Below are 23,145 nucleotides of genomic sequence, written 5' to 3'. Positions count from 1 at the left end.
AGTGCTCTAAAATATTCTTGAAAGAACTTCTCATTTGTCCATTCCAATGAAAGATTGGATATCTATTTCTGTGCTGAGGCATTGATCTGCTACAGTCCTCACTTGATTCGTCAGATTCAACTTGTGGAATTTATGATTATAGCCTTAGGGGCATTTGCCCATTTCCTTTAGATTTCTTCTGGGACAGGAAGAAAAATTTGAGATGATGCCCTTGCAAACCATTATCTTACAGATGCCTCCAAACTGTTCTTCCAGGCAGGATCCCGTGTCCCAGGCAAGTGCTGGTAGTGCTTTGTATCCGTCATTCTCTTACTAAGAAATCACTGAATATTTGCTGTGAGTCCAGCACTGCACTGAGCTGACTTTATGAGAAGACAAATAAGTGAGAAAACAAAACATAATTACAGTGCTTAAGCGGTGTGCTAGAAGGCTCTGGAGGCATTCAAAGCATGAAACCTCTAAAGAATGGCCGGATCAGTATAAGCAGAGGTAGGCATGTGAGCAGGTCCCCTTGGTGGCTGAGCCCAGCTAGGTCTCGCAGATACAGCAATGCAGGGAGGCCCCTTCAGGAGAAGAATCCCTGAAAGCCAATAATGCTAGTCCCTGGAAAGGAGAAAGGTTCCCCAGGTGAAGATGCAGAGTGACACAGCAAGGTATAGGATGGGAACGCAAGCTCCCTCCTAGAGCAGAAAGACTGGCCAGGGTCGCTATGAGTAATGTCTGATAAAACTGTGTCTGTCTGAGCATTTAATGGTATTGGCTGGGTTTTTTGTTTGTTTGGTTGATTGTTTGTTTGTTTTACTTACGTAACAGGCAATAAAGGTGAGCAAAATGTCATCTTAATCTATTGAGCAATAAAGAAATACATGCTTGTTCAATATAGCCCAGCTCTTTTTTCAGATTAATAGGATTAATTCATCAGTCAAATGGGGAATAAAGAAAGGTAAGCTATTTGGGGGGGGGGAGGACTAGAAAATTACAAAAGTTACAGGTACTCTTATTGCTGAATGGAAGGAGATTGTTTTGTAAAAGAAAAGATCTGGCATTATTTTTTCTTAAATAGATGCAATGAATAAAACCCACTTGTAAGTGGAATTATACTACATTCAGCAGAAAGGAAGCAGGTTTTCCCCTCAGACCTAATTCATAAACTCCTTAATTACACAGAACTTGATGCAACAGAGAAACTCTCCCTCAACTCTTAACAGCTAATTCACAGGGAGGAGAAATTGAGCCCTCCATATTTTGGTATGAATTATTGCTTGTTTCCTCTATGATCTTATTGAAATATATTTCTAAATCAGACTCGTTTTTTTCAAGAGTCACTCTCCTTGGTAAGTCGGTAAGACCTTGGGAAATTTATTATGAAATAGTGAAAACCTCCTCTGGAAACACGGAATTCTACAACTATGAGATGAACAAAATCTCTGGTGACTTAAGCGCAAAACAAATATAAAAAAACCTTCAGAAATATAGAAACATTTAATGGTAGATGTTTTAAGGTTAAATATAGGTTTTATTTGAGTGTAAGATTTTTGGATGTAAAAGATATTAAAATAAGATTTCCTTATGACTTGATTTTTAGATCCTCAACGATCGATATTAACACAAAACTGAAATATTAATATGGAACATTTCTGTATTATCTAAATTTAATAAATAAAGGTTTGGGAGTGATTATAATTCAGTTTGTCCTGCTTCTTCATCCTGAGGGTGACCTGCTCCTTGTTAGGGAATATATATTTTAAAAGACCAGTCAAATCCACCTCACCCCAAGTTCTTAAGTCCTATTTTAAGTAATAAAAGAGAATATTCTAAAATATTGTAAAGTTCTAAGAATAAGGTTCTGTAAAAGGTTACTGAAATTAATTACAAGTGTCTTTGAATTATTAAAGCTGATAATTAGTTATCTTTACATGAATTAAAATATAGTTTGAAAGAAGATACTAAGCCCTTTCATTTTTGAAATATTTAATTCATTGTCTCTCACCTTGATGAGGCTTAAAAACTAAATGTCAGTAATTCCTTTATAAATATGTTCTCCTAATATTTACTGAGGGTAATTCTAATAGAAGGGACATAACACCGAACCGCAGAATGAGAAGAAATTGATCATTAATACACAGTAAATGGTCTCTTCTCCCTGAAAACTCATCCCATTGCCCAGCCTGATATCTCTGAGTCCCCACTTCCTCTGTGTTTCTTTTATGATGCCTTCTTCACTCTGCTTTGATTTATACACTGGCCATTTTTGCACATCCACTTACACTCTTTATAGCTTAGATGTCTCCTTGGGGGTAAAGAGTATACAAGTATCCCTCTTTGTATATAGGGAAGAATTTTGCTCATAACTCAAACCAAGCAAATGCAAATCGAATTTAATTAAATTCATAGGTTAGGAAAGGAATATAGTGATATTCTACATTGGTGCTCAATACTCCACCCATTGTTGACTGCTGAGGCAAGGATTATGCTGAATGAACTCCATGGGCAATATTAGAACCTCATCTGAACCACCAATTTTCACTTTCTTATCAATCAAGGACTCTTGATCTAGGATTCTTCTTCTGTCAGAGAGATCTTTAGAATATGCCATATGCATATATCACGATGTACTTAATCCACTGTGGGGAAAAGCAAAACCTAAGACACTACCCATCCTTCAAAGAGTTTATTATCAAATAGGTGGGGGGAAAGTTCACATGTGAGAAAAAAACAAGAAAGGCTAATTAGGGGGTGCAAATAACAGAGGAGAGTGAGAGCACAGCCTATTGGGAAATCCAGGAAAGAGGAAGGAGGGCCAGAGGCAGGACTTCATTATTTGGGAGACTGACAAGAGCAGACATGGTACCACCCCAGAAGGTCAGCATCACAGTAAAGGTGAGAGGGATGGTACCAGGCAGGGGCCATTCCAGGCCTTGAGACCAAGGTCCGAGCCAGAACAGCAGCAAGAGTAGACCTAAGTCTCCAGGTTGCTGGGGGTAGGGAGGCTGCGGTACTTAACACCTGCAGCCTAAGGTGGGGTGGGTCTTCCTAGAATATGGGCCAAGCACAAACACTCAGGTTAGCTTATACGGCCTTAGCCCTGTGTCAGGGAGGGCTGCTTGGCAGGGACCCTGGCCAAGCCTGCTCATTTTGCATTTTTCTTCCTTTTGTTTCTCCCAATTTAGGCTCTGAAGAAAGTTCTACCCTGTGGGCTTGGGAGGAGACGTGCAAAGGGTTGGGCACCGGAAAGTGGTTGGAAATGACACAGCAGTCCATAAATTGGAAGAGAATTGGTTGCTTTCTCCCTTATGATAGGAGTGGTGGTGAAAAGGAAGGAATACAAATATTTTGAAAATGAGGGAATGAGGATAGGACTGAAGGGAGGAAGGTACAAAAGGGGAAGAGGACAGCTGTTCATTTTATATCCTGTGGTCATTGTCCATCTGCCATAGACTAGAAGAAGTCACCTAATGAGGTTTGGGAATTTCAGCCAAGGAAGTGACTAAAGGGGCGAAATAGTGGGTACAATAAATTACGTACTGTCACGTTTATTCAGAAAGAAAGGTTTGCAGATCCAATAGCCTGTTTACTAATAAAGTAAGTCAAAACAGAAATTATTACTAGTAGCTTCATTTTAAAAATAAACAAATATATAAACATTGAAGACATGGCTCTTCTCTATGTTTTATGAGAGAGGTCTTTCAAGTTTAAAGAAAACATGTTTTCAGTGTAAGTCCAGAACATTTTTGAGGACTTTTACTGTTCTCCTTTATTTCACCTCTCTTAATTTTAAATACCAGTTTTTAGTAAATGCTTCAAATGGAAATTTCACTTCCATAGAGTGGTCCTTCTTCTAACACTGTCCTTGAAATATGTTTTCTTTCGTTAAAAATATGCTGAATTCCCCACAAGGGTATTTTTGGTGGGCAAAACAGAAGTATAGACATAAATTCTCGATTCCCATATTCAAATGATTAATTGATCTCTTGGGACAGCTGAGGATATTGGACACGTTGATTTCTCTAAACCGACAATTTCATTAGCAAAATAATGATTTATTTCAACTTCAGTCATCATATTTTACCAAAATTGAATTCATTTGCTCTTGACAGATTCAAGAGCAATTCGAGGACTTCCTCTCATGCGGAATGGAACTGTTCTTAATTAAAGTCATATCTGTGGGCTCCTTTCCGTCACAGTTCCCATCCCTGTCATTTGGTCCTGAGAAGCCCCAGGGTGCTTCCTGCCGGGCTGCCACAAAGCATTACCTGATACAGTAACCATTTATCCCTTCGCTGCTCGTACCCATGAATCAGACTGCTGCCCCTGTGGCTATGGCCCCTGAACTTCCACAAGGCGTGAGCTGCTGTCTGCACAGGAGGGGAGGCCGGGCAACCTGAACCTGTGTTATATGAGAGCCTGAAGCTGCCCTGAGTGGCAGGATGTGTGGGCACAGTCAGACGTGTGGACAAAAGCTAAGAGAATGCCGAAGAGGAGCGGGGAGAGACTGTTGGCTCAGCATCCCGTTTAGCCATTCCTCATGCATTTATTTCACCTGTGCTCTGAGACAGGGTAAAATCGCCCATGTGGGGCCAAATCCTCGTCTTCCCAAGTAGATGTTTCCTCTTTTCCTTGAACTCTACATTGCAAACTATCCATTAGTGGATAACTAATGTACAGGAAGGTGATAAGTAACAAAAACCATTTGCTTCAAAGAGTATCTGGCAACAGTACACACTTGGTTACATTTTTTTAAAAAAATTTACAAACTAATGGGACGAATTTGTACAGATTTGCCACATTACAAAACATTATGTTCAGATACACAAAATCTTATAAAGTTTAGGAGAGGAATAAAACAAACATGAAAACTAAGAAATGTGTTAAACCGGTTACCCTGGAAATTACAGAATTAGATGCTTAAATTTAGATACTGTTCAATAGATAATACTTCTATACTTACCATGGTATCAAGATGTTCCTCTACCTAAAATAAATTATTTCGATGCCATAGGCTTATACCCTTAGGATTTTTCTAACAAACTCAGTAACAAAGGAAATAAAAATCTAGTAATATAATTATTGTTCTACATCACTGTCGTTACTGGAAAATAAACATGCACAGCTGTCTCTAACAAAATATTTAAACAGAAGTTTGTAAAACTATAAAAATATCAGTCATCTGTATAATAACAGTCCATGACTTGCTTGTGGCAGGATTATTTTGAAGAATTGCAAAAGAGCAAATAAGTTTTCATTATGTTTCTTGATGCTTTGGGTACCGTGAGATTTTCTTTCTAGTGAGTAATAAGTACTCTCCTCAAAAATCACTGTTAGCAAAAAAAAAAAAACAAAAACAAAAACAAAAACAAAACATAAATTACTGTCAGAACTGCTTATTACACCACTATCTTCATGTTGCTCTTCACCTTCTTCACAGTGTGGGATGAGGCAAGTCTCTTGCTTGACGCCCATCCATGCCTACGAAACATAGCCCTGTCATAGCCCTGGGAGTGACAGTGCCTAGCTTTCTCAAAGCTCCTCCAGAAGTTTCCCATTGGTCTTTCTCTCTTTCCACTCACTACAACCGCGAGTAAATGGACCTGTTCTCCATGTATCTACCTCGAAAAGATGAAAGGATGTGTTGATCCTGCTAAGATTTGCACCAGTCATAGCAGGGAGTCCTAAGTAGCCAGATTACACCCATTTCATAGCTTTATGATCTTTCTAGATCCGATGCTGTGTGTTTGCACGCAGCCCCTGGAGCCCTGCCTGTGTCGGAGGTCTGCCTGAATTGTGAGTCATGGCAGTGGCGGCACGGGTGCTGCCAGAACCCTCCATGGGGGTCTGGCCAGACATTCTGCGAGCCTTCTGTATTTATGGGCCCCGCTCTACAATGGTAGAGGCATGATTTCAGGCACCGCTTTCCCCCATCTATAAATTCCGCTAGATAACGTTTCCCCCTCCTTCTGTGCCCTGTGGAACACCTAAAAAGGCAGCTTGTTTTTCAGGCAGAGCTTTGAGGAAAGAGGCTGCTCCAGGCAATGACTGCTGAACCCCCGAGAGGACAGTAGCTCCTTCTATTGTTTCTGTTCCAATTTACTTTGAAAAGTCCTGGGCTTGGTGCAGAAGGACATAACCAAATACAAGTAAAACTACCCAGGCCTTGAGAGACGAAAACCATATGATTTATCCTTCTACTATAAAAGTAAAAAGAAATAGAGAGGGCTACTGGAGATACAGGCTCACAATCCCTAATCTGTAATTCCATATTACAAAAAAACTACAAACCCTTTTTTTTCATTTATGTGATAGCAAAGCCTGACATGACCTGAATTCATTTGACAGCAAGACCTGACTTGAAATGATTTAAGGCAATCTATAATCTTTATACTACTTATGCGAATCTTCCTGCATTTCACTGCAGAAATATTAATGTGTTTGGTTATAGAGTTGTTGCCCCAGACTTTGCTGGGGCTGTTGCATAATAAATGGTATATGCACCCTACTACCTTTCTGAAATCCTTAAGTAAATCATTTGGATCCTGAAATTTATCTCGTCTCAAGGGATTATGGACCTGTATGGCTACTGTTCTGAGAAAGAGAGTAATTCTTGAATTCTTAATAGAAGAAATTACTAATATTTCTATTTTTTAATGGCCTTTATTTTATACCAAATCAAGCTGTTCTTTAAGTTGTTTGTTTTAATTGGCAACCACCCAAGAGGGATGGGGAAAAAAGGGAAAAGTTTAATTGTGAATCTTAGACACCTCCTGCCTCGCAGATGTTTGTAATCTCTATACATATATGTTATGGTTAATGGGCTATTGCACAAAGAACAGGCTTTTGGTGTGCTTATGGGCTTCATTGATTTGCACGTTGTTGCTGCTTGTTCATGTGCTTGTATTCTTGGCATTATAAACTCTAACAGATCTTTAAGGTCCTCCCAGCTAGCACTGCCCCGAAGCACTCCAGGTAGCAAGTCTCAGAAGTTACAGGTTCTCTCTGACTTTTGTTGAGCCCCTGAGGTTCATGAGGGTCAGCATAGTTTTCATTCAGGTTCGTCTCCAACATAATCCAAAAATGAATGGCATGTTTCTAGTATAAGCAAACAATTGCTTAAAGTCATTTCATCAATGTTAATCCAGTTGTAATGTGATCGTTTTCTTTTAAGAATATTTTAATTGAATCAAATCTGCCTTAACTAATAGAGAAGGAAATTATAACTTATTCTCTTTTAAATGTTGTCCTGCATTAAAATGCATGTATCGCTTGAATGTGCCATGCTTACAAAGCAAAACAGAAAATGAACTATGTAATCTGGACTCCATGCTTCGGGACCTGTGATTTAAGACATTTGTGAAGGAACACACACGGGACATGCTTCCAATAGAGGTGGGACCAGGTTTTAAGGTTTTGAGGGTCCACATTTGAAGCTAATACAATTTGGCTAATGGCTAGAGTCTCAAGGAAAAAAACACAAAATTACACATTCAAAATTAGATACAAATGTGCATGTTTATTTGGAGTGAGAAAAAAAATCACAGCAAATGACAGATGTTTAGAAACTGACAATACCACAAACATTCCAAAATCCAGAAATATAACATCTTTGTTAACTAAACCCAAATGCCCTGTAATACCTTTTACCTTACCGTTTCTGGCTGCATATTCTTATATCACTTCTTTATATGACAATTTTATAATATTTTCTATGGAGAGAATAGAAAGATAATCCTGCTTCTAGCTTGGTGAATCAGAGTTTCGTTTGTTTTTCAACTAACATTTTACCTTCACAACATATTAATGATGCCATTTAAATGTTCCAGATCATTATGAAATTCAAAAAAATCTCTATCATATTGCTTTCATATATCCACTATAAGATTTCAGGTCATTTTAACTTGTGCAGTGACTAATCTTAACTAATCTTGGGATTGACATCACTCATTAAACAGTTTGTCACCATGTCCTCGAGTCATGACTTGAGGTGCATCAGCACAGTGGGTGACAGGAGTGTCCCTGGAAGTCCTTCTCTCTGAGGATGACTACACTGTAAAATCGAAGTGACCTGCATAACTACATAATCACATCACACTCACCCAAAGTAACTTATTCCAACTCAACTTCCACTTAGCTGGATCTCAGACGTAGCATGGCCACTCCGACATGACCTAACATGAGGGGAACATGGTGAGGGAGTGGTCAGAATGGAGACAGTGCTCTTAACCAACTGTAAATGTAAATCTGCTTCTGTCTGCACTGTCTACTGTCTACACTAACATGTTAGAATTGGGCACTGCATTTATATATGTTATATCAATGCACATGTGTTTACATTGTGCTAAACGTATTGCCATTTCCATATTTCCTTCATACCCTCTTACAAGTTGCCTCATTTTTCCCTTCCAAATACCAATCACTCCTATCATCTTCCTTTATGCAACACTCTATTGCTTTAGCCTATGTCAGTAATCATATGTAGGGACCATAGAGATTTCTACATACTGCTGCAGCTAGTGTTCTCTTTCCCAATAAATAATAGTCATTCATGAAAAATAATACTTTTTTTCAATGTGATATTTTAAGCCGTGTATTTTTTTTACATTCAGAATATTGTACACGTTTCCATGCCTTTTGCCATGCATTTTTTAAAAATATATATGTTTTTTTAATTGGGGAAGGGGAACAGGACTTTATTGGGGAACAGTATGTACTTCCAGGACTTTTTGTTTTCCAAGTCAAGTTGTTGTCCTTTCAATCTTAGTTGTGGAGGGTGCCTTTCAGCTTCAAGTTGTTGTCCTTTAAGTCTTAGTTGTGGAGGGCGCAGCTCAGCTCCAGGTCCAGTTGCCGTTAGTAGTTGCAGGGGGCACAGCCCACCATCCCTTGCGGAACTCAAGGAATCGAACCAGCAACCTTGTGGTTGAGAGGACACGCTCCAACCAACTGAGCCATCCGGGAGCTCAACGGCAGCTCAGCTCAAGGTGCCGTGTTCAATCTTAGTTGCAGGGGCGCTGCCCACCATCCCTGTGGGAGTCAAAGAATTGAACTGACAACTTGTGGTTGAGAGCCCACTGGCCCATGTGGGAATCGAACTGGCAGCCTTCGGAGTTAGGAGCATGGAGCTCTAACTACCTGAGCAACGGGGCTGGCCCTTCCATGCATTTTTTGACAAACAACTTTTGTTAATAGAAACAGGGAAGGGAAAAGAGCATTGAATTGGGAGTCAGGCCATTTAGTCCTTTCTCTGCCGGCTGACCTTGCCTTGAGTAAGTGGTGGAGTCTATCTGGATCCCGGGCAACTCATTTGTAAAGTGAGAGTGTCCATGGGCATGATCTCTTAAGTGTCTTCCCGATGTGGTCCTAAGTCCTAGAACGGGGTGATAGGAGTGAACTAGGAGCTAAGCAGGAATACGTTTTGTCTGCAAATACGGTTACGATGTTGTCTGTTTTAGTTAATGCGACCTCCACAAGAAATATCAAAGTAGTTGCCATATCTTTAGTCAACCAAATGATGTTAAGTTATATTTATAGCTTGTTCTGTCACCAGGGAAATGTATGAAATAGAGGAACAGAAATGCAGCGCCTGCTGCACCAGGTAATATTGTTATCCAAACAATACTCAGCGTGAGAGAGCAAATGTGCTGCCCTCTGGCTCTTCCTAGAAGGGCATCAGTCTCTATGCTGGTGGACAGAGGCTATAGGTCACCCCCATCTCTTATCCTGCTGAAAAGAAGTGTACAAAAGAGATAATAATAAATAGGAATAATAATAATGATAATACCAATGGTATCGTATTTCCATAAGACTCACTTCCTAGAGCTTAACTAAGTCTTTTTTAGATTTATTTCATTCATTCAGCAGCTATTCACTGAGCTCCTGTTCCACATGAGGCAGCTCTCAAGGCACTGGGGAGACAGGATTTGTGAAACAAAATCTTTGCCCTGGTGGAGCGAACATTCTGATGGGAGAAGGCAACCATCAAACAAATGGATATGTCAGGGAGTAATAAATGCAATGAAGAAAATAAATCAGGGTTCCGCAAGTGAGGGGTAGCATTTTATTGAAGGCAGCCAGGGGAAGGCCTCCGAGGATGCAACTGGGAGCAGAGGCCTGAATTGTATGAAAGCATAAGCTTGGCAGAAGGAAAATCCAACAGAAGAGCCACTCAGACTGGACTGGCATTGTGTCACCACTGCAGCCTTACGTAAATGTCAGCACTAAATGATATTTTACTTCTTGAGTGGGAAGGCTGTTCAAAGGGCATGTGTTTCTTAGTTTTTCCTGAATGACAGCCAAAGAGAAGTGGGACTGAATCACAAGAAAGTAACTAGGCTTTTGAGTTCACATGTACTTCTGACATAAGAAATACTTCCAATAATTGGTTGACTCAATGATGAATTGATAGATGAATCATCTTTGCCAGACTCCCTGTAACAAAAGTAGAAAGTTACTTACCTATTTTTTTTTCTAAATTATACTAGGGATAGTGCTATCTAAATATAACTAGGGTTAAAAGTTGATACCAATTTCAGTTGTAATTTTAAATTGAGTAAAATGGTTCATATGCATAGATCAGACCAAGATTACAATAAAATATTTGTTAGAATTATAGTGATGCATTTTTCTAATAGTAAAAGGAAGCAATAAGATAGAAATAAGCTTTACCATTCTTTTTATTCCTTTATTTTTAAATAACAAGTACGGGGTACTGTTTTATGCCTGTAAATATTAATTGTTTCTTTATAATATAAGATTATTTCAGAAACAGATTTACAAGCTTTTTGGAATTCATTATTTAGAGTACAAATGTGGATTATACTGGTATCTTATATTTAATTCTGATTGCAATATTATTGCAATAATATATCAGGTTAATGCTTTTCACATAATTAAAATTGTCTGAATTGGGAAATGTTAAGATATTGCATTTTTGGAAATGCAACTATTTTCTAAAATCTCTTTAAAATGCCCTTCGAGAGATTTTTAAAGCAAATGACAGAAATTCTTTAGAAGGTTAACCTTTTGTGTTTGTTCTGAGAGCTCTGTAGGGGTTATCACATTGGTCTGGATGACAGATGGGCTAAGGTGCTGGTAGTGATGGTAAAGCAAAGCCATAAATTTAATGAATATGCATGAGGAAAGTCCACAGGTTTGGGTGGCTGGCTACTGGAGCAGGGAAAGGAGAAGCATGGACAGGGAACCTGCAGAGAAAATGATGCGCAGGTAAGCATGATGTTTCTTCTGGGTGCAGTTTTACTGTGATCTTCTCGCATGGTGAAACCGAAGAGAGAGCTGAAGTGATGACTAGCAGAGTATTTAGGCTGGAAGTGGTTCAGTCCTTTAGGTTTTTCTCTCTTTTCTAAAAAAAGAGCCATTACGGCCTCCAGTCTTGAGCCTGAGTAGAAGTAACAGCAGAGAAGCCTGTCCCAGCATGTTCTGACCATGTGAAAATGGAACACTATTTAGAAAAAAAAAAAAAAAGTACTTTGTGCACCAGAAGTAGTACAGTGAAGTGGTCAAAAGTGTGGGCTCTGGTCTGTCCAGTTCAGAATCCTTTTTGGCCCTGAGTAAATGACTTCTCTTTGCCATAGTTTCCTTGCTTGTAAAGTGGGCATATGCATAGTAGTACCTATGTATTCATAGGAATCATAATTGTTCTACTGAGTCGCTTTTTATGAATTCTTTTTCTTTATGGGTGCTATTATATTAAAACTCTTAACTGATCAAGTTTTCTGTTTTCTTTGGATGCTACGAACTGCAAAATCAAATTTTCAGCTCCACTCTAGCAATTGTGTAGGCCTTATGAAATGTATCTCCTACAATGATTTGTCTTGCTATCCTAATTCCCAGGGTGTCATCTGTTTCTTGCCACGTATACTCGTCTGTTCCCCACTAATACCTTTCCCAGTTTTGCTAACAAATAGGTAACTCATTTGTTATCTCATTTGGGTCTCAGTTTTCATTTCCTTATTGAACTTACAGCATTTTCTCTAAAGAGTAGGGAATTGGTCCAAAGTAAGAGAAGCTATAGGGAAAAAGATGAGCTGTAAGTTCTTTGATAAGCAGTAATTCAATTTAATATTTAGCCCATGAACAAATATGGTCAGAAATTTGTTCCTTTTTCTAGGATAAATGAATTTAGCAAATGAAACAAAAAATACTGAACCATAGCTGAAATCTATTAAATAGTATGGGCCAAAAACTGTTTTCTAGGCACTTTTCATACATTAACTTCTTAATCTTTACAACATTTCTATGAAGAGATTGCTATTATTATTCAGATTTTACAAGTGTGGAAACTGAGCACAGAAAAGGTAAGTGATTTATCTAAGACCACACAGCTAAGAAGTGTCAAAGCCCACATTGCAACCTGGGAAATTTTACTCTAAAAAGTGAAGAAAAAGAATTATATAGAATTATCAGTAATGCTGACAAAATTGAATTTATTATCATGTGGACTTCCCTCATATGAGAAAAATTAAATAAGATCTGTTTAAGGCTATATGATACATTATAAGACGCATCTATGATGATATCTTATTTTGCATTAATCCATGACATTAAATTCAGAGTCACATTTTTCTATGAGGTTACAATTTTATTATATTTCTTCCTAAGCATAAAAGTGGACTTTTTCCCCCAAGAACAGTGTGTTAATCTAATTAAATATTCAAACAGAAACAAAATCCATCAACTTAAAGAGACAGGATAATGTCTTATGATCAAGAAGATATTACATTTGAGAAACTTTTTTTAATGCAGTAGAAAATGATTCCTGATGGAGGGGTCCGAACTTGTGCTTTGGGAGTGATAGCCTATCTGTCTTATGACTACTTTGAATGACATTGCAAATTGCTTATTTTCAATTATGCTGGGCTATTATAATAAGACTTTACTAATAAGTAAAATAACTCATCTGGCTATCATTATTCCTCACATTACCTTATCAGGCTGATAAAAATGTACCATAATGACTTATGTAATTTGTCTGTGATATTTTTATTCCGAAAACAGACTGGGTTATGTAACCATCTAAGTCATCTTAGTGTATTTTGTAATTAACTCAGGGAAATTATTGCTCTGTTGACTGTCCAACAGTACCGAAGTTAATCTGTGGCAAAGACCCACGAAGTCCAGATACTCTGAAGCGTGGTTGTCATAGGATTTTTTTTCATTTTGACTCATTCAGGGAAGTTGAAAGTCCTTAAGTTCCCCTTCTAGTGGAAACATAACTCAGTAAAAACAAAGAAATGGAGAATTTAAAATAAACAACTTACAGCAAACTTACTCATTATGTTTCAGCCAGAGTTTATCGAGCTTGTACTGTGTACCAAGTACTGTTCTGGGTACTAGGGACACAAGTAGTGAACAAAACAGATACAGCTTCTACTCTGATGGAGCTTGCATGCTAACAGGAGATGGACAATGAGCAAGTAAACAAGTAATAAACAAGATACATTTAAATAGTGATAAGTACTATGAATAGCATAAAAGTGAATGATAAGATGGAGGATGATTGGAGGTTGGAGATAGATTTCTTTAGATTGAGGGCTCCGGGGAGGCTTCTTTGAGGAAGTGATATTTGCACAGATACCGGAGGGACAAGAGGGACACAGCCAGGGGGAGCTCTGTGGGGAAAGATGTGAATGGAATGAAGGGAGAACAGAGTGTGAGGAAATTGACATAATCGGAGTCGTTTCAGTCAGAGAGAAGGAGCACAGAAGCCCTGAGATGAGTATTGAGGGAAGAGAAAGTCTGGAGTGGCTGGAGCATAGTAAACGAGAGGAAGATTGGTACAAGGGAAGGTTTAAGATGTATGGGACAGCAGGTCATGTAGGAGTTTTTATAACATGGTGAGGAGCTATCCTTTTGTTCCTAGTGTGCTGAGACTCCGGGAGAGGGTTTTAGGTGGGGAATGGCATGATCGTGACAACATTGTAAAAGACTCCTCTGTTTTTGAAAGACCCCTTTGACTGCTGTGTGGAGAATGGATTATAGGAGGATAAAAAGGGGAGCAAGAAAGCCATGGAGACATGATTGTGACTTGATTGAAGTGGTACCAGTAGAGAGAGATAGAAGCTGAACGATATTTTGGAGGCAGAACTCCCAGCACGGGCTCAGGGGTTCGAAGTGGAAAGTGAGACAAAGGGAGGAATCAAAGATGACTCCTAGGTATTTTTTGTTGCTTATTTGTTTCAGTATCTGGTATGGTACCATTTGAAATGAAAAGAGGAGTGGATATTTAGGGGTTGGAAAACCAGTACTTCTAATGTTGATTTAGTAAGTTTGACGTGTCCATTAGAGGTGGCAAGTTGGATCTACAGGTGGCTTGTATTTGTATTGTTGTGCATATGTCATAAGCCATCCGACAAACGGTAAGACAAAAGAAGGCCAGAAATGTTGATAAAATATCCGTCATTGTATACTATGGAGTTGACTAAATAACCGATGATATTGTAAATGACAGTTACTATAAATAACTGTAGGTTTATCTTTATCATTTATCAATTTATTTGTCAGCTTAAAATCAAGTATTGACACAAAACCAACTGCAAATAGCACTGATGAGGTACATCTAACACAAAATATGTCTTCCCCAAACTGTGATATTTTAGTAATCTTCCTATGTGTAGCTCTACATGAGAGCCAGATTTCGTAGACTGTCGAGTTGGGGTCCTCAGTAAATCCTAGAATTGCAGTATTTTTATTTTTTTTTTTAGGAATACCAAACTTTAGGAGCCCTTAATCACTTTGTAGATTATTTATACCCTTGCCGCAGGTAAAAATGAAAATCTATGGACTTTCTGCCTGTAAGAACCAGAGAAAGTGTTTGAAATTTTAGACCAATTAGAGTCCATCAATGGTTCTCAAACCATACTTTTACACCCATGATTCTAAATTATCTTCCCTCCTTCAGCAATTCTTTAAATCTTTGCAAAATTGCTACTTTAGAGTGAAGGATTACCTTGGAAGTGACCTGAACAAGAGAAAATGGATCTCCAAAAAAAAGGATATTTGACATTTGGAGTTGTCTTTCCTTTCTGGTTTTAAATATCACCTTTAGCAATTAAAGATCCTTGATTTAAGAGGGGAAAGAGAGAGGTACCTACTGGCAGGTGACATATGGTTATTGTTGTCTCCTCACTGTGTAAGAGGGGCCTTGAGGTATGTATGTGAGAGCGAGCTCTGTGCCATAGCATTTGGAACAGGGTGTTGGAGGTGGCATTAGGCATCAGGGCACATGGACATTGAGGAACTCTTTCCTCCCCTCATACCAGACGGAGTCCCATAACCACTGTCAGTCTGGGCAAGCACAAATCTTACTCTGCAGATCAAAGTCTATGTAACAGTGTGGTTGCAAGTCAGAAGCATCTGTGTGAAGAAGAATTTCCTCCAGTGTGTGCAGAATATGTGTACGTACCCTGGAAACCAGAACTAGCCTACAAGGGTTTCCAGGGGAAAAGGTAGTCAGACAGGCAAAGGGACTCCAGCCTAGGGATGGACAGTTGGAAGACCAGGGCTACGATACAAGGGCCAGTCAGAGCACAGGCACTGCCCAGGCCAAGTGCACTGAACTGGGAGTTCCCCAGCTGCAAGCAGCGCCCCCCAAGAGAACCAGTCAGCTTTGGACATCTGCCTCCCCAAAGTACCAATTCATATGGCGCCAGTCCAATGAATTAATGATTGCTCACACACTCTCAGAGTGTAGCTGACTAAGTGGCCGAGGAAAAGTGAGTCACCTGCCCGGTGCCTTTTTGTTTTATGGATGTGTTATCAACTTAATCTGACAACATTGAGATGGTGATGTAAGAAAATAGAGAAGTCATATTTGTTCTCAAGGTCATATTTGGATACATTTTTATTTTGATATTTATCAGCTTTTCTTTTCTCTTCTCAATTTGTAAACAATTTGCAAGGAATTCTGTAAGGAACATTTTTGGTTATCATTTGTTCTTTCCTTTTTCAGGGATTCACCTTATATATTTGCTTTTAACTACTTACGGTGTATACAACATAATGGAAACACATAAATGCCATTTAAATTCTTTAGGATAATTTGAAATTTCTTTAGAAATAAACAGATTGTCTGCCAGACCTCATTCCTGTTTATGTTGAAGTTTGTCCCACATAATCCTGGCCATTTCCATTTCCAGCCCCACAGTTTGATATTTATTTTAAGCTACTGCTTACGAAAGGTAGAATTTAGCAATGATCAGAATGGCGTAAGGTGGGTTTCTGCTTGAGCTCAGGGTTGCTGGGTAGCTTTCATTGAATACCCTTTCTTTCATGCCTTTTAAAACCTGTTTTGGCTGTGAGAATAAATCTAGGAAAACTGCTGTTTGGCCTTATAGCACATTGCCAGGTTGGTGATTGCAAACTAACTGGTGTTGTACTAAACACCACTGAAGTAAAATAAATAAGTCTGATTAAAGCTTGGGACTCCGGGGTGCTACAAATGTAAAAACTCAACAGATGCCATTTGCTGAAACCCAGGCTCCTCTAGCAGATGGGTGAAGGTTAAACATAAATTGCGCTATTCCTTTTTCCTTTGGTTCATTTGTTTTTAATATAGTATTAAAAATCCTGCTATTCATTTACAATAAACTTCTGGCATATGTTTCATGGCTGTTTGGGAGTATCCTAAGATCTTTGAAATTGCTGTCATATTATGTTTTATTGTAGGAATTCATTGAACGTGTAGAAACATTCTTATCAGAGTTTTAAAATTTTCTTTGGTGTTCATATTTTCAATACTGAAAATAATAATGAGAAACAACGACCAAATTGCCACAATGGGACATCGTGTCCTTCTTTTAAATCTTTAATGTTAGGCTATTTAGAATAATATCAATCATGTCTTCAATAGTTCTCATTTAGTACTTGAATTTTCTTAATAATATTTTAGCTTCTCATATACTGTCTCATCATTTAAATAAAACACAAACAGAAGGGTGTTTTTAGTCCTCATTCAATTTAATGACTTACATACCATTTAATGACCTAACCATTAAACCATTAAACCATTAACGCAATCACTATTAATTTGATATTAACTTGCAAGAACCATCATGCATTATTAATTATTTTGTAATATTTAGATATTTCTTGGCATAGAACCTAAGTGCTTCTTTTATAATGTAATTTAGAACTTCATTTATCTCTAACAAAATCTGCAATTTACCTTGTTTGCCTTATTTCTGATTCCTAAAATTATTTATCAAATAATATTTAGCAGAAGAGATCACAAGAAATTTCAGCATAGTTAGAAGAATGAGGGAACAATGAGATAAATATCTAAATGGTTAGAAAATGATCTAACATATTTCTCAGGAAGGATAATATGTAGTTACACATTTTTAACTTTGAAACATTGCTATTTACAGGTTCAGGTTCGTGTCGCTTTAGTTATTCAGACCCCAACATCATCGTGTCATATGCCAAGAATAACACTTCAGACTGGATTCAACTTGAGAAAATCAGGTTTGTTATAATTTATAATATTTTCACAAATTCTAACATAAGTGGATTTCTGCGTCTCTATTTGGCTTCATTCTACCACTAACTTTATTCTTAAAAGTACTGTGGTTGTTAACTAAGTTGAAGTACATGCATGCACATAATATGATCTGCCTTATTTCAAGAAGTATTGTTAAAAATGTCATTTTTCCATTCAAAATTTCCACTGTCAGTAGTAGATGCAACAAACAATTTTTTGCAAAAGCACATTTGGGTTAATGATCTTTATGATGGAATCCTCCAGAAAATAACATCACCCATCTCTCTAGGTGGCCTGCCCATGGCCTGGTTTATAGACCTAAGAATATGTCAGATTCCACCTACATTCCTTCCAGTGCGTGGTGATAATGTGTTAATAGTCACCGGCCCTTTTACATTTAATCTCTAGTTCTGCCATTTTCCTTCGAACTTCCCTAAGGCCACTTCTAAAATTCTATTATAATTATGATGCAACTCGTAATCGTTTATTATATTTTCTTTATTTAAAAAAAAAATCCCTCAGTTACAAAATGGGGTAGGATGCTTGAAGAAGCAGCTCATTCAAATTGAAAAGGTTTGGTTAAATTAGCAATACTCACATTATATTTAGTACCTCTGCATAAGTTAAATCATAAAACAAAATTCATAATGCATGCTTAATTTCATGCATGGTAAGATATTAAAAGGAAAAACTACCTTGAACTTTTATAGTTATTATGATTGGCTTAATTCTTAAATTAGTATAACTCAAATAGAACATTTTCTATCAGTTTTGTAGTGTTTTTTTTTCACATGCTATTTTCCTTACCATATTTTCATGTTGAAAAATTGTGATTTATTTAGAGGGGAAGAATAAATATTGGGTTCTTACTCATTAGTACTAAACCAACCTGTCCAAAGTTTCTAGTAGTAGTTCAAATTTTTTAAAAAAAACTGTTATGATTCTAAGTTCTAGTCTAACCAAAAAACTGAGAAAAGCGATTCTAACTCATGGATTTTAATAGACTGACTTCCTCTGTGGGAGGATAAAATATAATTTATAGATAGCTGGTACAAGCTAAGGTCTAACATACTGTGCCAATTTTATAACAGAACATTTTGCTATTCTTTCTGAAATCTAGTAGTTGTTATGAAAATGCATTCATATTAAATTTTTTTTATATAAATAGCTTTAAGCAAGGCAGCATAAATATTGGAAATTTACCCATACCTTCATTTTTCTGTCCATCTAATTGTTGTATATCATAGTTTAGGAAAATTGCAGTAGCTACTTTTTACTGGAATATAGTTACGTGCTTTTGATATGACAAGTAGTGAAAGTACACATTTAAGTACAACATGTAAAAATCACATTCAGCTGATTCCATTTGGTTTTTCACTAAATGAGATTTTCAATTTTAGACCGTACAATAAACCATCATCTTTATTAATGCAAATTTTCCTTATCATTAGTGATCTCAGTGAACATATGTTCAATCACTTCCTAAAAATAAAATATGTTATTTTCATTTGTTTAAATTATTTTTGAAGCTAAAAACATAGTTACCATGAAATATTTTAAAAGGGGGAATTAATTACCCCAAAGGTTAAGGTACACCATCTATAACCTATGCAGACAATTCTGTAAATACATATATGTGTTTCATTGGTGAGTGAAAAGTATGTCTTTTCTCTCTGTCATCCTTTCAAAACTTATTTATAGCAAGTGCAGAGAACTATGAGTTTGCATTTTGTACCACTTCTAGTCTTGGCTAAAGCAATCATTTTTGCTATAGAGGTTTCTACTTTAGTAGAATAAAATGTTTAATAAAAATACTAGGTTTTAACACATGTAATATAAAAATAATGTTAAATTATATCATATTTTTGAAGACTGATCTGTATGAAATTGTAAAGAATTGTAGAGCATTTAATTCTCATGGCAAATCTCACATTTCACATAAACAAAACAACAGCGTATCTGGTTACTAGAAATAAAATAACTATTATGGAAAGATTGATTATGAAACAGTATAAAATTTTCTCTAATATGTGCAATATTGCAAAGTAAGAATCAAAATTACGATAACAATTTTATGGTTTTGCTCCTTTTTCCATTAGTATCAAATAAAATAAACTTTTTTAGATTGATTCTCCACCACATGCAAAAAACTGTGCTAGATATGCTTTGATTTTCTACAGGTGCCATGAAGTGTGTGCCATTTTCTCTTCAACTATTCCTTTACTGACTTAGTGCCAGCCCTGTCTTAAAAGTAAACCTCTTGAAGACATTTAATATTTAAACTCTCATTAGCATGAACATCTTAATAATTAGCATATACTAAAAGATTTAAGGGCTATGCAATTGTGAGTATTTAATCTGTAATGTATATAATATTTTTAAGATAATGAAACTCCAATCTTAATTAAGAAACCAAGTTGATCTTTCAGAAAGAAAAAGTAGACATTGTTGAACTTTACTCTGGTACCAATTCCCATCTCACCCTATATTCCAGAGCCCCTTCCAATATCAGCACAATCATCCATATCCTCTACCTTCCTGAAGACTCCAAAGGGGAAAATGTCCAGTTTCGGTGGAAGCAGGAAAATCTCCATGTAGGTGAAGTGTACGAAGCCTGCTGGGCCTTAGATAACATCCTGGTCATCAACTCGGCTCACAGACAAGTCATTTTGGAAGATAACCTCGATCCAGTAGACACAGGCAACTGGCTTTTCTTCCCAGGAGCTACAATTAAGGTTTGATCACTCTTTGGTTCCTTCGCTTGTCCTCTAAAACCTAAAGCTCAATAAACCAAATTGTACAAAGATGACGATTCTTACCAAACTCACTAATAAAGGAATAGGTAGTGTTTTTATGTATGTTATCTCCCCTTTTAAGGATGGAAAATCATTTTTACAAAAACATTCATTTCCTCATCCGTTTAACAAGTACTTTTGAGGGCCATATACTGGGCTGAACCTAGAGAATATAACCTCAAAAAGGCAGATATGTTTCTTCCCTTCATGTGGCTATCAACTTAGTGTGGGTAGTTAGACAAGTCAACGTGCAAGTACAAAACAGCATAATGGTTATGATTTGCTGGGAAAGTTGAGAGTGCTATGGAAGTACACCACCCAGTACTGAGTCCCGACCCAAGGGTTTAGTAAGCTTCTCCAGGAGAACAGGGAATCCAGGTAGAGACTGAAGGGGAATTTGGAGTTGGCCAGGTGGGCGGAATAGTATTTCTAGAATCAGAAATCACATACATAAAGTCTGGGCAGTGAGAGCACAGAGCAGGGGTCTTAGACAGTGTTCAAAATAGTTGTTTAACAGATTTTTGCATTGCATCTTGTGATAGTTAAGTCTGGAGACAAGGCCAGTGACAAAGTCTTGGAGGTCTTACAAGCCGCTATAGAGTTTGAACTTGATCCTGAAAATAATGGGGAGTCACAGAAGCACTCCAGATCAGACTCAGACCATCAGATTTGATTGTAAATGGAAGGGAGAGAGTGCGTTCAGGGAGACCACCTAGGAGGCTGATAACAGTAGTCCCATGGGAGATCATGTTGGCTAGAATTAGGGGAGAGAATGGGAAAAGATGGATGCATTTCAGAGATATTTAGAAGACGGAATGGAGAAGGTTGGGGACTGATTGAGAGGATGATGGAATGGTTGTCAAGGACAAGGTTTGGGCAGCAGAGTGGTCGGCAGTGCCATTCATTGAAACAGGAAACGGAAGGAGAAGCACGTTCACAGGAGTTAATGAATTCACTTTGAACATGTTGATCTTTTTTTTTTTTTTTAGGTATATTTGACATGTAACATTATATTAGTTTCAGGTACACAACTTAATGGTTTGATGTTTGTGCAAGTTTCCAAGATGTTTATATCTTAACTAAATCAAAGAGAAAGTCTAACAGCAATTGAGAACATATGCCTAATTACAAAATGGAGCTATTCAAGGAACAAATTGTCCATGCACAGATAGGATACTCTTTGTCTAAGAAATAAGAACCGCTCTTTATTGAGCACTTATTATTCCAGCCACAAATCTCATATAATCTGATCCTTATAAACCTATGAAGAAGGTGATACATCTTACAGATGTAGAAAGTGGACATAGAGATGTGGAGTAACTTGTCCAAAATACACTTCTCACCAGGGCCAGAGCCAGGATTCAAATACAGGGATCTGATTTAATCTTGATCTCAGTTGCCACATGACTTTGCTCGTACAAGTAGTAAATATAAACTGACATTCTTCCTCTGTTTTTCCTGTGTTCCTTCCCAACATTCATTTGTTAAATTATCTGCTCATTCTCTTCCCCTTCACTTTCTGACTGTAGGTTAAAAGAGTCTTGTTTTGCTCATGTTTCTTGATCTTGGTCCAGCTTTATTCCATTAATACTGCATGTTCCTTCCTCTAATGTAATTGTTTATTACATACCAATACATCTAATGTATAAGGTATAATTTGTATACATTAGAATTTAGTAAGTTCAGACCAAACATTGGTCTCTTCCTTCTCTTCCACAGCTGATTTTGTTCTCACAGTCCTAGTTACTGGTCCATCTCAGGTATTGACTTCTGATGTAAAGTGAACTTAAGGAGATAAGAGTTTAAAATATTTCCCTTAATGGAGGTGGGAGGCATTTGCAGTAACCTACCTGTGAGGTGAGACAGAGTGAGAATGGTGGGACACTAAAGAAAGAGACATCAGCAGTCTAATGGTAGCCGACTACCTGTGACAAAGATGTTAAAAACCAAGGATCATATGAAGGCATGCCATTAATGAAAACTCCAGCATCATCCTTTAATTGGAATTATATCATGTTCCCTTCATACTCAAGACCTCTGATGGCTTCCTGTGTAGGCCTAGAAGATACAACCCAAACTCCCTGTCATGTAATTCTTATCAAGGCCCTTTCCAGTCTAGGCCCAGCCTAACTTTTCATCCTCATCTCTTGCTCTACTTTCCTCCAGTCTCACAAATACAACCCAGAATTCCACACTCTCACATCTTTAGACACACTTTCTCACCTTTCTTTTTTCTCTGCTGAGTAATTCCATGGCATCCTTAAGGGCCCAGTTCAAATATCATTGTGTGAAGTGTTGTATAGTTAATGTCTCTCTCCTCTCTGTGCTGATATAACCACTAGATTGAACAAGCAGGACTTGGGAGTGAGGACTGGCTATAGAAAATGGTTCCATTCTTTTTCCCAACTGACTATTTCATCTCTGCCTTCTTTGCACAAAAACTAAGGCAGTTCCCAAAGATGGCTGATAGATCAAACACATCATCCAATCACTTTAGACTTCCAGTCTCAGTTCAATAACAAATATGACCAGTTAGCTGTAATAATCCAAGGTTTCTCCCCTCTCTCCAGCGTAGGTTTGCTGTAGTGGAAATGGAGGCAGTTGTTGTCTCCTCTCCTTCCTCACCACCCCCAACAAGTTTCAGCCCTGAGCCCTCCAGGGCGGGATCTGGAACAAGAAGAAGAGACAAGATACTGTTATAAGCCTGTATTATTGATCCCTCATCCTGGCAAGTGATCAAAGCTGGCTCTCTCTTGAATGGACCAATAGGCTCTTTGGAAATCTCCCCACCAAAATTTCTGTCACCAAAGCAGGGGGATACAATTCTTCCACACATGTCTCATATCTGCTTCCACTCTTAGCCAC

General features: G+C 37.7%; 1 protein-coding gene across 3 annotated transcripts in view; it reads left to right on the top strand.

Annotated features, from left to right (window-relative positions):
- Nucleotides 1-23,145, top strand: part of RELN (reelin) — a 518,204-nt gene that overhangs the window by 279,749 nt on the left and 215,310 nt on the right. For all 3 annotated transcript variants that reach the window (XM_081080324.1, XM_081080323.1, XM_081080322.1), the window contains exons 9-10: nt 17,373-17,469; nt 19,980-20,220. In XM_081080324.1, the coding sequence (XP_080936450.1) occupies nt 17,373-17,469; nt 19,980-20,220 (338 nt within the window). The remainder of the gene's footprint in view (nt 1-17,372; nt 17,470-19,979; nt 20,221-23,145) is intronic.

Source organism: Rhinolophus hipposideros (assembly GCF_964194185.1).
Source record: "Rhinolophus hipposideros genome assembly, chromosome: 18".
NCBI classification, from domain to species: domain Eukaryota; kingdom Metazoa; phylum Chordata; class Mammalia; order Chiroptera; family Rhinolophidae; genus Rhinolophus; species Rhinolophus hipposideros.
This window is presented reverse-complemented; position numbering and strand designations above follow the sequence as displayed.